The following is a 13,534-nucleotide window of genomic DNA, read 5'->3' as shown; positions in this document are numbered from 1 at the left end:
AACGGGAGGGATGGAATCCAACGGTTCAGCATCAAAGTGAGGAGATGGAGAAGGATCGAAGCTGACCTGGGAAGATGATTCCTGACCTATTTCCTCAGGGAGGGGATCAGGTTCATCAGTAGGGTTCCCAGTAGCTTCTTCAGGTGCAGAAGATCCGAAGAGCACAATTGTTCCTTCTTCTCCTAAGAGCGGAGTCCCTTCCCCCTGAGACTCAGGCATGGAAGAAGTTACCTCATTCACTAGTCTCTCGGCAGCAATGGCCAACATGTTTTCGATGGCCTCCTTTTCCTGAGGTTCCATAGCAGCACCAGTAACCAGAAGACTAGCACACTGATCAGTATCTTCCTCGGACACCCCTTTTCCTTGTTGAGTTTCACCCTTTTCTTCATCCTTGTTCTATTCTTTGAGAGTATCAGGCAACAGAGAAGAAACACTATCTATTTTTGTTGCTTCTGACTCCTCAACACTTAAGGAAGGAGTATCGACAGAGGGAGTGATGAGAGAGATAGGGGGTGAAAGGGAATCGGGTTTGGGTGTTTCTGGGTCAACAATGGTGGAAGAGGGGACGTTTGGTGGTGTTTCTAACATGGCGGATGAGTCAAGGGTTTTCTCTTCATAGGTGGGTAGGTTTGCTTGCTCTTCAGCCATGGTAGATAGTTGGGTAGAAGGTTCTGGAAGAGTGGAAAGAGAGAAGGATGATCGCTTAAGGTTAGGAGGTGTAGGGGTTTTAAGGAGGGAAAGGATAATTATGAGGGATGATAAACGGGTTCTGAAATGGCTGTAGGTTTGTGGGAAGATGCAATGTTGCAGAGGGAAGTGAAAAGATTTGAAAGAAAAGACGTGATATACAAGGTCGGAAAAGGTGGATGACGTGACAGTTAATTTTGTTTCTTTTGAGATATGCATGAAAAAAACACAAGACTACTAACCTGTGGTACAAGAACCAGGTTCTTGACCGGTCTTTCGGAAAAGATTTTTCAACTCTCTTTTACCGCTCACGCATTGTTTCTTCACCTTCTATAATTATCATGTGTGTCTACCTGCAACGGTATAGAGGTGAGTTAGGCTTGGCCGGAAAACACTTTAGCTAGATTTACCTGAATGTAACTTTCATAGCCACATGGAAGGGAATCAGGTTCTCAATTAGGCTTGATTAACCCCAGTGCCATCCTGTTTTTCTCAAAATGTTCCCTGCTCAGAGCTTTGGTGAATATGTCTGCAATTTGGTCTTCTGTACTACATAACTTCATGTTAATAAGCCCCTTCTCCACATTGTCTCTGAGAAAATGATGTCTCACATCAATGTGCTTGGTTCTTTTGTTCTGGACCGGGTTCTTTGCCATGTTGAGTGCACTGGTGTTGTCACATAGAAGAGGTACACAGTCAATGTATACTCCAAAATCCTCCAATTATTGTTTGATCCATAAGAGCTGGGGACAACAAGAAGCTGCAGCAACATATTCTGCTTCAGCTGTTGAGAGAGCTACAGAGTTTTGCTTCCTTGTGCTCCATGAAATCAGATAGGATCCTAGGAAGTGAGCCATTCTGGATGTGTTTTTCCTATCCACCAGATAACCTACATAATCTGCATCAGTGTACCTAACAAGATTAAAATTGTCACCTGAAGGGTAATACATAACCAAGTCCTGTGTTCCCTTAAGATATCTCAGAATCCTTTTGGCAGCCTTTAGGTGAGATTCCTTGGGGTTTGACTGGAACCTTGCACATAGCCCCACACTGAATACAATATTTGGTCTACTGGCAGTGAGATAGAGGAGAGATCCAATAATGCCTCGATACATTGTTTGATTTACAGAAGAGCCAGATTCATCCAAGTCTAGTCGAGTGGCAATGGGAGTGTCGATCACTTTTGATGCTTCCATATCGAACCTCTTCAAAAGCTCCTTGATGTATTTCTACTGACTGATATAGGTTCCCTTCATGGACTTCTTCACTTGAAGACCCAAGAAAAAGTTCAGCTCCCCCATCATGCTCATCTCAAACTCATTTCCCATGAGTTTTGCAAATTCCTCACAAAGTGAGCCAGCTGTTGCCCCAAAGATAATATCATCAACGTATACCTGAACAATGAGCAGGTTTCTTCCTCATTTCTTCATAAATAGAGTGTTGTCAATTTTTCCTCTTGTAAATCCATTTTCTAAGAGAAACTTTGACAACCTTTCATACCAAGCTCGAGGATCCTACTTCAAACCATATAGTGCCTTGTCCAATTTGAACATATATTCAGGATGTTCATGACATTCAAAACCTGGAGGTTGCTTAACATAGACTTCTTCCTTGAGAAAACCATTCAGAAATGCACTATTGACTTCCATTTGGAACAAGGTTAATTCCATATGTGATGCAAAGGCAATGAGAATTCTGATGGCTTCCATACGAGCAACTGGAGCGAAGGTCTCATCATAATCAATCCCTTCCTCCTGATTGTAGCCTTGAACAACTAGCCTTTCCTTGTTCCTTGTAGTGTTTCCATGATTATCAAGCTTGTTTATGAACACCCACCTGGTCCCTATGATGGTTCTATCTAAGGGTCTAGGTACCAAGTGCCATACTTTGTTCCGTTCAAATTGATGCAGCTCTTCTTGCATAGTTTTGATCCAGTCTGCATCCTTCAAGGCTTCCTTAATATTTTTGGGTTCTATTTGGGAGAGGAAGGCTGAGAAGGCAAGTGAATTTCTTGCTTTTGATCTAGTTTGGACTCCAAAATCAAGGGGGTGATTATATTATCGAGAGGATAGGAGCTTTTGTGTTTCCAGTTTGACACTTGAATATCATTAGTGGAGGAACTAGGTAATCCTGGCTGGTTCCCTTGCATTCTTCTTTCTGCTACCTGTGGAGTACTTTGAAATGCATCAACCACTCTTTCTTTAGCTTCAGTGGTTGTGATTTGGGTACCTGGTTCCGCTTGAGTTGGAGTGGAGGAGGTTGCATTGCCTTCATTTGTCTCCTTCACTTGACTCATCATATCTGCCTTTCCATTTGCCATATCAATGATTTCTCCTGGAACCAGCAGTGGCTCACTGTCTTGATCATCCTTGTTGCTCTTCTCACCAGATGAAGGGAACTCATTAAAGATTACACGAACACTTTCTTCCACACACTAAGTCCTTTTACTGTAAACTTTGTAAGCTTTGCTTTGAGAAGAATACCCCAAAAAAATTCCTTCATCGCTTTTGGCATCAAATTTTCCAAGCTGATCCTTTCCATGGTTGAGAACATAACACTTGCACCCGAACGTTCTTAAGTGAGTCAACTTGGGCTTCCTTCCATTTAGCAGCTCATAGGGAGTTTTGTTCAAGAAGGATCTGATCATGAACCTGTTCACCAAGTAGCAGGCAGTATTTATGGCTTCTGCCCAGAAGTTTTTGGCTATCCCACTGTCAATAAGCATTGTTCTGGCCATATCTTCAAGGGTTCTAGTCTTCCTTTCTAACACTCTATTTTGTTGTGGAGTTCTTGGAGCTGAGAAGTTATAGGTGATGCCATTTTCACTGCAGAATTCATCAAACTTGGCATTATCAAATTCTGTTCCATGATCGGATCTGATGCAAGCCACTTTTGATTCCATCTTCACTTGAATTTTCTTCACAAAGGCTACAAATACTTCGAAGGTCTCATCCTTTGTTCTGAGAAACAACGTCCAAGTGAATCTTGAGTAGTTATCTACTATCATAAAAATGTATCTTTTTCCTCCCCTGCTTGGCACTCTCATAGGGCCACATAGATCCATATGAAGTAGTTCAAGTGGCTTTGATGTGCTAACATCCTTCTTTGGCTTGAATGAAGATTTCACATGCTTCCCTCTAGCACAGGCACCACATACTTTGTGCTCTTTGAACTTTGAATTTGGCAAGCCACGAACCAGGTCCTTCTGTATCAGTTTGTTCAGAAGAGAGAAGCTTGCATGTTCCAGCCTTCTGTGCCACAACTCGGCATCATCATCAACAGCTTTCAGGCAGCTCATGTCACCGCTTTGTAGGGACTCAAAATCAGCAACGTAGATATTCTTGTATCTTTTGGCCACAAGTACCACTTCACTAGTTACCAGATTAGTAATTGTGCATATCTTTGACAAAAACTCCACTTTGTTTCCCTTATCATAAATTTGAGAAACACTCAAGAGACTGTACTTCAGACCATTGACATAATACACGTTCTCGATTGAGTGTGAGGGAGGCTTTCCAATTTTTCCAACACCAAGAATTACCCCTTTTTCCCAATTCCAAAGGACACATTCCCTCCTTGCAGGGCTTTCAGTGAAAGGAAGTCCATGGTATTCCCAGTCATGTGCTTAGAGCATCCACTGTCCATGATCCATTGTTGACTGCTTCCTCTCACTGTTCCCTGCACAAGGAATTCAAGGGTTAGATTTAGGAACCCAAACAAGTTTGGGTCCCTTGTAATGAGAAAAAGGATGAATGGGAGCTCTTCTAGTCCATGCATGCAACATGCGTTTTTTGTGAGTGGCACATGGTTTTCTTCTAGTAGTTACTTTTTCAGCAAAAAACTTTATTTTTCTGAACAAACTGGACTCTGGCTTGGCAATTTTCCTTGAAATTCCCATTGTTCCCAGAGTGGGTACAAATCCAGTTATCAGGTACAATGACGTACTTGCTATGAGGGTTATAGGGAACTTTTCTCCCTTTGGAACCCTATTCCCTGCATGTTTCCACCATTGTTAACATACATGGCAGTAATAGCATCTGAGTACCAGGTCCACTTAAGAGATTTCTCAAGATCATTTTTTACTTTTTCTAATTCTGCTTGAAGCTTCCTATTTTTCTCAAGCTCAGCAGATAAACTAGTTTTCACAATATTCAGCTCACTTTCAAGTTTAATATGTGCCTCACTGGCAATTTCCTTTCCTTTTTCAGAATTTTCAGGCCTAGAGTCTGCTTTAAGTTCCTCAATTGTTTCCTCTAGGTCTGCAATCACCACTAGGAGATCATCTCTTTCTTGCTCAGTGATAGTAACTTTATCCACTAAGGCATTCTTTTCTTTACTAAAGTTCTCAGTGGTTTCTTTCAAGTCAACTACAACTACCATCAAATCATCTCTATCATGTTCTACACTAGCAATTTTTTCTGTTAGAACCTCCTTTTCATTTTTCATATTTTCTATGGTTTCCTTCAGGTCAACTACACAAACAACCAAGTCATCTCTAGTCTGCTCAACATCTCCTAACTCTATGGTTAAGGCATCCGTATCACTCATCAGACTATGATATGCATCAATCAATACATTAGCTAATGACATGAGTTTTTTTAGGAGAATAGGATTTCAGATTTCTCTGAACATCCCTAAAATTTACCTCATCATTATCATCGTCTTCATCATCGGCTGACTGAGCCATCAAGATGAATATTGAATCATATTCATTTGCTTCACTTTCAACTGCCAACATGGAGCTATCACCTGCATCATTTTCTTCTTCAGACTCAATGAAGGAGTCTCCCCATGCTGCAAGAACTTGCTTCACAACATTATCAGCTGCGTTTTTTCTTTTGAAGCGTTTGTCAGGAACCGGGTTCCTCTTGGCTGCTTTATCAGAGTCGTGCTTGAAATGTTCTTGCTTCAGAAGAGGACAGTCCTTGATGAAATGCCCTGGCTTTCCACACTTATGACATAGGTCATAATTCTTTGGTTTGCTGGAACTACCTCTTTTTGGTATACCTCCATTCCTTTGAACCATTTTCTGAAACCTTCTGGTAAGGTATGCCATATCACTATCCTCTTCACTCGAATCATTATTTTTAGCTTTGAGTGCCAGGTTCTTCTCCTTCTTTGGTTCTCATTTCTCTTCATCTCATATGTCTTCAGATTTCCAACCATCTCGTCCATAGTCAGTGTTTGAAAATCCTTGGCTTCAGTAATAGCGTTCACCTTACTTTCCTAGGAGCTAGGTAAAATGCTAAGAACTTTCCTCACAAGCATGTTCCTAGGAATGATTTCTCCAAGAGAGTGTAGCTCATTTATAATGGAAGTAAATTGAGTATGCATGTCTTGAATGGATTCATTATCCTTTATTTTAAATAGCTCATACTTAGTGGTGAGCATGTCGATCTTGGACTGCTTTACTTGAGTGGTTCCCTTATGTGCCGTTTTGTAACACCCCAGAAAATTTCGAAGTACTTAAGTGGTAAGCCCGGTAAATTTTGCAAAGAAAATAATATTTTATGGTGTCGGACTAGGCTTACGTGTTTGAGGATTGTAGAAATTCTTCGCGACGAGCTTGCGAGCCGCGGCTCGAACCTTTTAGGTTGAACAATGCACCGGAAAGTAAAGAAAAATATTTGACGGAAAAGTGCATTTCTGCGGTCCATTATGCGACCGCAGAATTACTCTGCGGACCGCATAATGGCCGCAGAGTAAGGCAGTTAATTAGACCAATTGGAAGCAATTATGCGGTGCATTATGCGACCGTATAACTGTTATACGGTGCATTATGCGACCGCATAACTGTTATGCGGTGCATTATGCGACCGTATATCGGTTATGCGGACCACATAGTGACCGCATACACAGACAGTTCTTTTGGCTATTTTGTAACCAACTATGCGACCGATATGCGGTCCGCATATCGTTTATGCGATCACATACCTTGTTCCGGAGCTCCATTTTTGGGTTTTTAAAACCCGACCCTATTTCGTTAAATACACTCTTTGGGTCATTTTTGAGCTATTATCTAACATTTTTGAGTGAGAGAGCGTGCTCTAGAGTGAGAAGGTGATTCTTCAATAATTGTTCTTCAATTCTTGCTCAAGATTTGGAAGATTAAGAAGAAAAACTCACTAGGTCTTCATCCTAGAGGTAAGATTCTACACCCTAACCCTCAATTTCAAATTTTGTGTGGAAATGGATAATAAGCACGATGATTTCTAGGCAAGAGGGTTGGTTATTTGACATGCATGTATTATCAAAGGGTGTAGAAAGATTGTTGAGCTAAAAATGGTAAAGGTTGGGTTGTGGGATGATGGAATCCTCCATAAAAGGACCTTGAACCTTAATGCACACCTAGTGTTTGATAAAATGCTCAAATGAGCTAGAACCATAATCATCTTCCTAACTGTGGTTCAATTTATTATATTTCTAAAATAGATTGAAGTTGCTAAGAATTCCGGAATATTTTAGAGTTTAAGGAAGCTCAATTGAGGTATGTTGGCTAAACTCTTCTTTAAGAATTAGAATTCTCATTATCCTTGTAAGTTCCGAGATGTTGATATAAATTGAGTATTTCGATAAGTTTTGTGATAAAGATATATGTTCAATTCGTATTTCAAATACTCTTATTATATTGCATTATAAATTGAGGATGTATCCCAAACTATGGATTAAGTATCCACATGTTATAATTTCTAGTCGTGATTTATGTGAAAGTTATTATGCCCAGTTGTATAGAGATTGTGATTGTGATACACCTCCACCTGCATACATTGGGGTGAGGCGGCATGACTGCTTTGTGTGGGGATTATGGTATAAAGATTGTGATGGTGATACACCTCCACCCGCATATATATATTGGGGTGAGGCGGCATGACCGCTTTGTGTAGGGATTATGATATTGTGGGACTGCACCTCCACCCGCTTACATTGGGGTGAGGCAGTACGACCGCTTTGTGTATGGTTTTGGTATTGTTGTGGCACCACCACCCGCATACATTGGGGTGAGGCGACATAGTCGCTTTATGTTGGTATTGGTATCCTTGATGCATTTCCACCCGCATACATTGGGGTGAGGCGGCATAGCCGCTTTGTGTAGGTTCTTGGTACTGTGGTTATACATCCACCCACATACATTGAGGTGAGGCAGCAGAGCCGCTTGATTTGAGTTGTGGTATTATACGTACACCTCCACCTGCCTACATCGGGTGAGGCAGCAGAGCCGTTTTGTGTGAAGATGGTTATAGAGGATCTCATCTTAAATCCTATAAATGTTGTTGATAGCTTTTAATAAGCTTTCTATGGTTGAGACGGTTATCTATATTATTCTATTGCCGCACTGGTTCATCATAATTATCTTGTATTTCTAAATTCTTAAATTGGTGTTTAGTTTTCGTACTAGTACTATTCGATGGTATTAACGTCCCTTTTGCCGGGGGCGCTGCATCTTTAAATGGATGCAGGTGGTTCCACACTAGGAGACATTGATCAGTGATAGCAGTACACCTTTTCCCCAGCTGACTTGGTGAGCCCCACTTCATCCCGGGGTCATGCATCTTTTGTTCTTTATGTATTATGGTTGAGGTATAGCCGGGGCCTTGTTGCCGGCATTTTCATATTACTTTTCAGTTGTACTTAGAGACTCTGTAGATAGGTTGTGGTTAGTATTTGATGTTGGGAATTGGATTAGAACTGTTGGTATTTGGCAACATGTTTTTCATTAAATCTATAAACTCGTACTATTTTGGAAATATTGAATGATGCTGCTAATGGGAATGAAATGAAAGTGGTTAATGAAATCTCTTCAGTATTTGATTAACGGAGTACATCTCCTCTTTATTCATGAGTGAATTTGGGTAGAATGAAATCTAACAGGCTTGCTCGTTCGGGTTCACTCGGTTGAGCACCGGTCGTGCTCCTCGGTTTTGGGGCGTGACAAACTTGGTATCAGAGCCTAAGGTTTTAAAGTGTCCTAGGATGTCTCGGAGCCGTGTTTAGTAGAGTCCTTATTATCGGTATGTTGTCGACCACATCTATAATTAGGATGCTACATGGGCATTAAGGAATAATGCCCTTCTTTCATGATTCTTGATCGTGCGATAAAGCTGGTTGTAAGATTGTTCCTCCTTTAACTCTTGCGTTGCTCTAATTTTCAGTACATGGGACCTAAGAAGAAGGCAAGAACTGGCCAAAGAGCCAATGTCACCCCAGGAGTGACAGTTGATCGTATAATTGATGATGCGGGTGAGCAACCGAGGAGTGAGAAATTTTCCTCCAGTTACTACATTGCCTGACTCTACTACAACTGATTAGACCGCACCTGTCCCTACACCTACAGAAGGTGCAACAGTTTCTCCAACTGATATTCCAGTTCCACCTCCAGCTCCAGCTTCCGATTCTGGTGTGTCTGATATTGATATTTGGGGAGCCATACAAATATTGACACAGATAGTGGCTTCTCAGGCCCAAAGATCGAGTGTTGGGCCTACTCCTTCCAGTCATTCAGGAGAATCCGCTAGTTCCAGGGTGAACAAGTTTCTTTAGTTAGATCCTCCAGTGTTTATGGGTACTGATCCCGAGGAGGACCCCCAGGACTTCATTGATGAGATGCACAAAACTCTCCGGGTTATGCATGCTACAGAGACAGAGGGAGTAGAGTTGGCCTCTTACCGCCTAAAAGGGGTGGCCTATTCTTGGTTTGAGTTGTGGGAGGAATCCCTTGAGGAGGGAAGCCCTCCGGCAAGGTGGGATGAGTTCATAGATGCCTTTATGGATCATTTCTTGCCTGCCGAAACTAAGGCAGCTCGTGCCACTGAGTTTGAAAGCCTGAAGCATGGTAGTATGAATGTGTGGGAGTACCATATGAAGTTTGCGCGCCTGTCCAAGTATGCTATTCACATATTGCCCACTATGGAGTCTAGAGTGCGCTGGTTTGTACAGGGCCTTATCCCCTTGGTTATAAATGAGGCCTCTACAGCTGCCTTGAATTTCGTTATGAACTATGGTAAGATGGTAGCATTTGCTCAAGCCACAGAGACCCGCAAAATGAAGAACATAATGGAGCGTCAGAGTAGCAGCAAGGCCCGGTCTGCGGGCAACTTTGGTGGTTCTTCCAGTGGTGGTGGTGGTAGGTCGGTATTCATGGGAGCGTCATCAGGACCTTTCCAATCATTCGCCCAGTCTTCGATGGGTGCACAATTATCTGGACCCAGTCAGGGCAACAGGGGACCCCACCATCAGGGTCGGCCCGACAGAAGGTTTCAGCAGCGGAGGCTTCCATGCCCTAAGTGTGGGAGGATGCACTTTGGGTCCTATTTTATGGACTTACCAATATGCTATGGGTGTGGTTTGCGGGGTCACATTCAGAGAGATTTTCGCTCGTCTCGCCGAAATATAGGCAGAGGCGTGGCACATCCAACTAATTCTGCAGCTACTACATCCATAACACCTCCAGCTCGAGGCACCCCAGCACCCGTAGAGCGTGGTGCAGCTAGAGGTGGTGCACAAAATTCGGGAGGACCCAACAGATTTTATGCTATGCGGAGACGTCAGGAATCAGAGGCTTCTCCAGATGTTGTCATAGGTATATTGACTGTCCAATCTCATGATGTATATGCTCTTATTGATCCCGGTTCCACTTTGTCATATGTCACTCCTTATGTTGCTATGGATTTTGGGATAGAACCAGAACAGCTTTATGAGCCGTTCTCTGTATCTACTCCTGTTGGTGAGTCTATTTTGGCCGCGCAGGTTTACAGGGATTGTGTTATCACATTGCGTGGTCGAGACACCGTGGCCGATCTTATTAAATTGAGAATGGTCGGTTTTGACGTGATAATGGGGATGGATTGGCTTTATTCTTGTTTTGCCAAGCTTGATTGCCGAACTAGGACTGTTAGGTTCGAATTTCCAAATGAGCCAGTTATTGAGTGGAATGGTGATAATGTAGTGCCAAAGGATAGGTTTATTTCCTACCTTAAGGCCACAAAGATGATAAACAAGGGATGTATTTACCATTTGGTCCGGGTTACGGACACCGATGCTAAGACACGTACACTTGAGTCCGTGCCTGTTGTGAATGAATTTCCAGGAGTCTTTCCGAATGAACTCCCTGGGATCCCACCGGACAGGGAGATTGATTTTGGGATTGATGTGATGCTAGACACACATCCTATATCTATTCCACCCTACAGAATGGCACGGGAAGAATTGAAGGAGCTAAAGGAACAATTAAGAGATTTGTTAGAAAAGGATTTTATCCGGCCGAGTGTGTCACCTTGGGGCGCACCGGTCCTTTTTGTAAGAAAGAAAGATGGGTCACTGAGAATGTGTATTGACTATTGGCAACTTAATAAGGTCACAATCAAGAATAAATACCCACTGCCAAGGATAGATGACTTGTTTGATCAATTGCAAGGTGCCAGAGATCCAGGTATCACCAATTGAAAATCAGGGAGCGGGATATTCAGAAAATAACTTTTAGAACCCGGTATAGGCATTTTGAGTTTCTAGTAATGTCTTTTGGGCTAACAAATGCTCCAGCAGCCTTCATGGATCTTATGAATCGTGTTTTCAAGCCATTCCTCGATTCTTTTGTGATAGTGTTTATTGACGATATTCTGGTATATTCACAAAATTGAGAGGACCATGCCGATCACCTCAGGGTAGTGTTGTAGACTCTGTATCAACACCAGTTGTATGCGAAATTTTTGAAATGTGAATTTTGGCTCGAGTCTGTCACATTCTTGTGTCATGTTGTCTCTAGTGAGGGGATTAAGGTTGATCCTCAGAAAATTGCGGCTGTGAAGAATTGGCCGAGGCCTACAACTCTAACAGAGATTCGTAGTTTCTTAGGCTTAGCTGGATATTACAGAAAGTTTGTGGAGGGGTTTTCTACTCTTGCCTCTCCATTGACTAAATTGATGCAGAAGGCAATTAAGTTCCAATGGTCAGATGCTTGTGAAAAAAGTTTCCAGGAATTGAAAGCAAGACTGACTACGGTGCCGGTGTTGACTCTACCAGAGGGTATAGATGGATTTGTGGTATATTGTGATACTTCAAGAATCGAGTTTGGATGTGAATTAATGCAACATGGGAAGGTTATAGCTTATGCTTCTAGGCAACTAAAGAATCATGAAAAGAACTATCCAACACATGATTTAGAACTTGCAGCAGTGGTATTTGCATTGAAAATTTGGCGTCATTATTTATATGGGGTCCATGTGGATATATTCACGAACCATAAGAGCCTTTAATATATTTTCAAACAGAAGGAATTGAATCTGAGGCAGAGAAGATGGCTTGAATTACTCAAGGATTATGACATTGATATTTTATACCATCCGGGGAAGGCTAATGTTGTGGCAGATGCTCTTAGCCGGAAATCTATGGGTAGCTTAGTACACTTGGAGGCATATCAAAGGCCATTGGCCAAAGAAGTTCATCGATTGGATAGTTTGGGAGTTTGTTTTGCGGACTCTAGTGAAGGAGGGGTAATTGTGCAAAATAGGGCTGAATCATCGCTTGTTGTGGAAGTCAAAGAGAAGCAATACAACGATCCATTGTTAGTGCAGTTGAAAGAGGGGATTCATAAACATAAGACCGTGGCCTTTTCTCTTGGCATGGATGATGGTACACTAAGGTACCAAGGGAGTCTGTGTTCCAAATGTGGATGGTCTCCGTGAAAGAATTTTGACTGAAGCTCACACTTCTATGTATTCTGTGCACCCAGGTTCTACAAAAATGTATCATGGTCTTAAGGAAGTCTATTGATGGAATGATATGAAGAGGAATGTGGCGGACTTTGTAGAAAGATGTACGAACTGTCAGCAAGTGAAGGCCGAACACCAAAGGCCCGGTGGGTTGACACAGAACATAGAAATTCCAATGTGGAAATGGAAAATGATTAATATGGACTTTGTGGTAGGATTACCGCGCACTCCGCGCAAGTTTGACTCAATTTGGGTGATTGTGGATCGGCTCACGAAATCAGCACACTTTTTGCCGGTTAAGTCTACCGACAAAGTGGAGCAGTATGCTCAGTTGTATATCAAAGAAATAGTCAGGTTGCATGGCACCCCAGTTTCCATCATTTCTGATCGGGGGGGACAATTCACTGCTAATTTTTGGAAGAAATTTCAGCAAGGTTTGGGTACTCAGGTGAATCTTAATACATCCTTTCATCTGCATACTAACGGGCAGGCAAAGTGGACTATTCAGACGCTTGAGGATATGTTGCATGCTTGCGTTCTAGACTTCAAAGGTAATTGGAATGATCATTTACCACTCATAGAATTTTCCTACAACAATAGCTATCACGCTAGCATTCAAATGGCACTGTTCGAGGCTTTATATGGTAGGAGATGTAGATCTCCCATTGGGCAGTTCGAAATTGGGGAAGCAGAGTTAATAGGGCCAGACCTCGTGCATCAGGCTAAGGAAAAAGTTAAAATCATTAAGGAGCGGTTAAAGACTGCTCAGAGTCGTCAGAAATCCTATTCGAATGTTCGTCGTAGGGGTTTGGAGTTCAAAGAAGATGATTGGGTATTCTTGAAAGTTTCCCCCATAAAGGGTGTACTGCGATTTGGTAAGAAAGGGAATTTGAGTGCGAGGTATGTCGGACCGTACAAAATCATTCAGAGGATCGGTGAGGTAGCATACAAGCTTGACCTACCACCCGAGATGCCATTAGTACACTCGATGTTTCATGTGTTTATGTTGAAGAAAGTAGTTGGAGACCCGACAACCATTGTTCCGGTTGAGACTATTGAGGTAAATGAAGAATTGACTTATGAAGAGATTCCGGTTTCTATTATTGATCGGCAAGTCCGAAAGTTGAGAAACAAATAAATTG

The 13,534-nt window shown here is 42.2% G+C and overlaps 2 protein-coding genes across 2 annotated transcripts; both read right to left on the bottom strand.

Moving 5' to 3' along the window:
• Positions 1 to 1,409: 1,409 nt before the first annotated feature.
• LOC138893824 (secreted RxLR effector protein 161-like) lies at positions 1,410 to 1,883 on the bottom strand. The gene has a single exon (XM_070178488.1). The coding sequence runs from the start codon at positions 1,881 to 1,883 to the stop codon at positions 1,410 to 1,412; it is 474 nt and encodes a 157-aa protein (XP_070034589.1).
• Positions 1,884 to 4,644: 2,761 nt separating this feature from the next.
• Positions 4,645 to 5,235, bottom strand: LOC138893823 (uncharacterized). Its single transcript, XM_070178487.1, has one exon. It carries the CDS (start codon positions 5,233 to 5,235, stop codon positions 4,645 to 4,647), a length of 591 nt encoding a protein of 196 aa, XP_070034588.1.
• Positions 5,236 to 13,534: the final 8,299 nt, after the last annotated feature.

Source organism: Nicotiana tomentosiformis, chromosome 6, assembly GCF_000390325.3.
Source record: "Nicotiana tomentosiformis chromosome 6, ASM39032v3, whole genome shotgun sequence".
Lineage (NCBI taxonomy): Eukaryota > Viridiplantae > Streptophyta > Magnoliopsida > Solanales > Solanaceae > Nicotiana > Nicotiana tomentosiformis.
The sequence above is the reverse complement of the archived record's forward strand: the minus strand, read 5'-3'. Positions and strand labels throughout refer to the sequence as shown.

What these genes read in the sequence shown, in the direction of transcription:
- LOC138893824 (XM_070178488.1), bottom strand. Translation starts at nt 1,883, where the DNA reads ATGGAAGCATCAAAAGTGATCGACACTCCCATTGCCACTCGACTAGAC.
- LOC138893823 (XM_070178487.1), bottom strand. Translation starts at nt 5,235, where the DNA reads ATGAGTGATACGGATGCCTTAACCATAGAGTTAGGAGATGTTGAGCAG.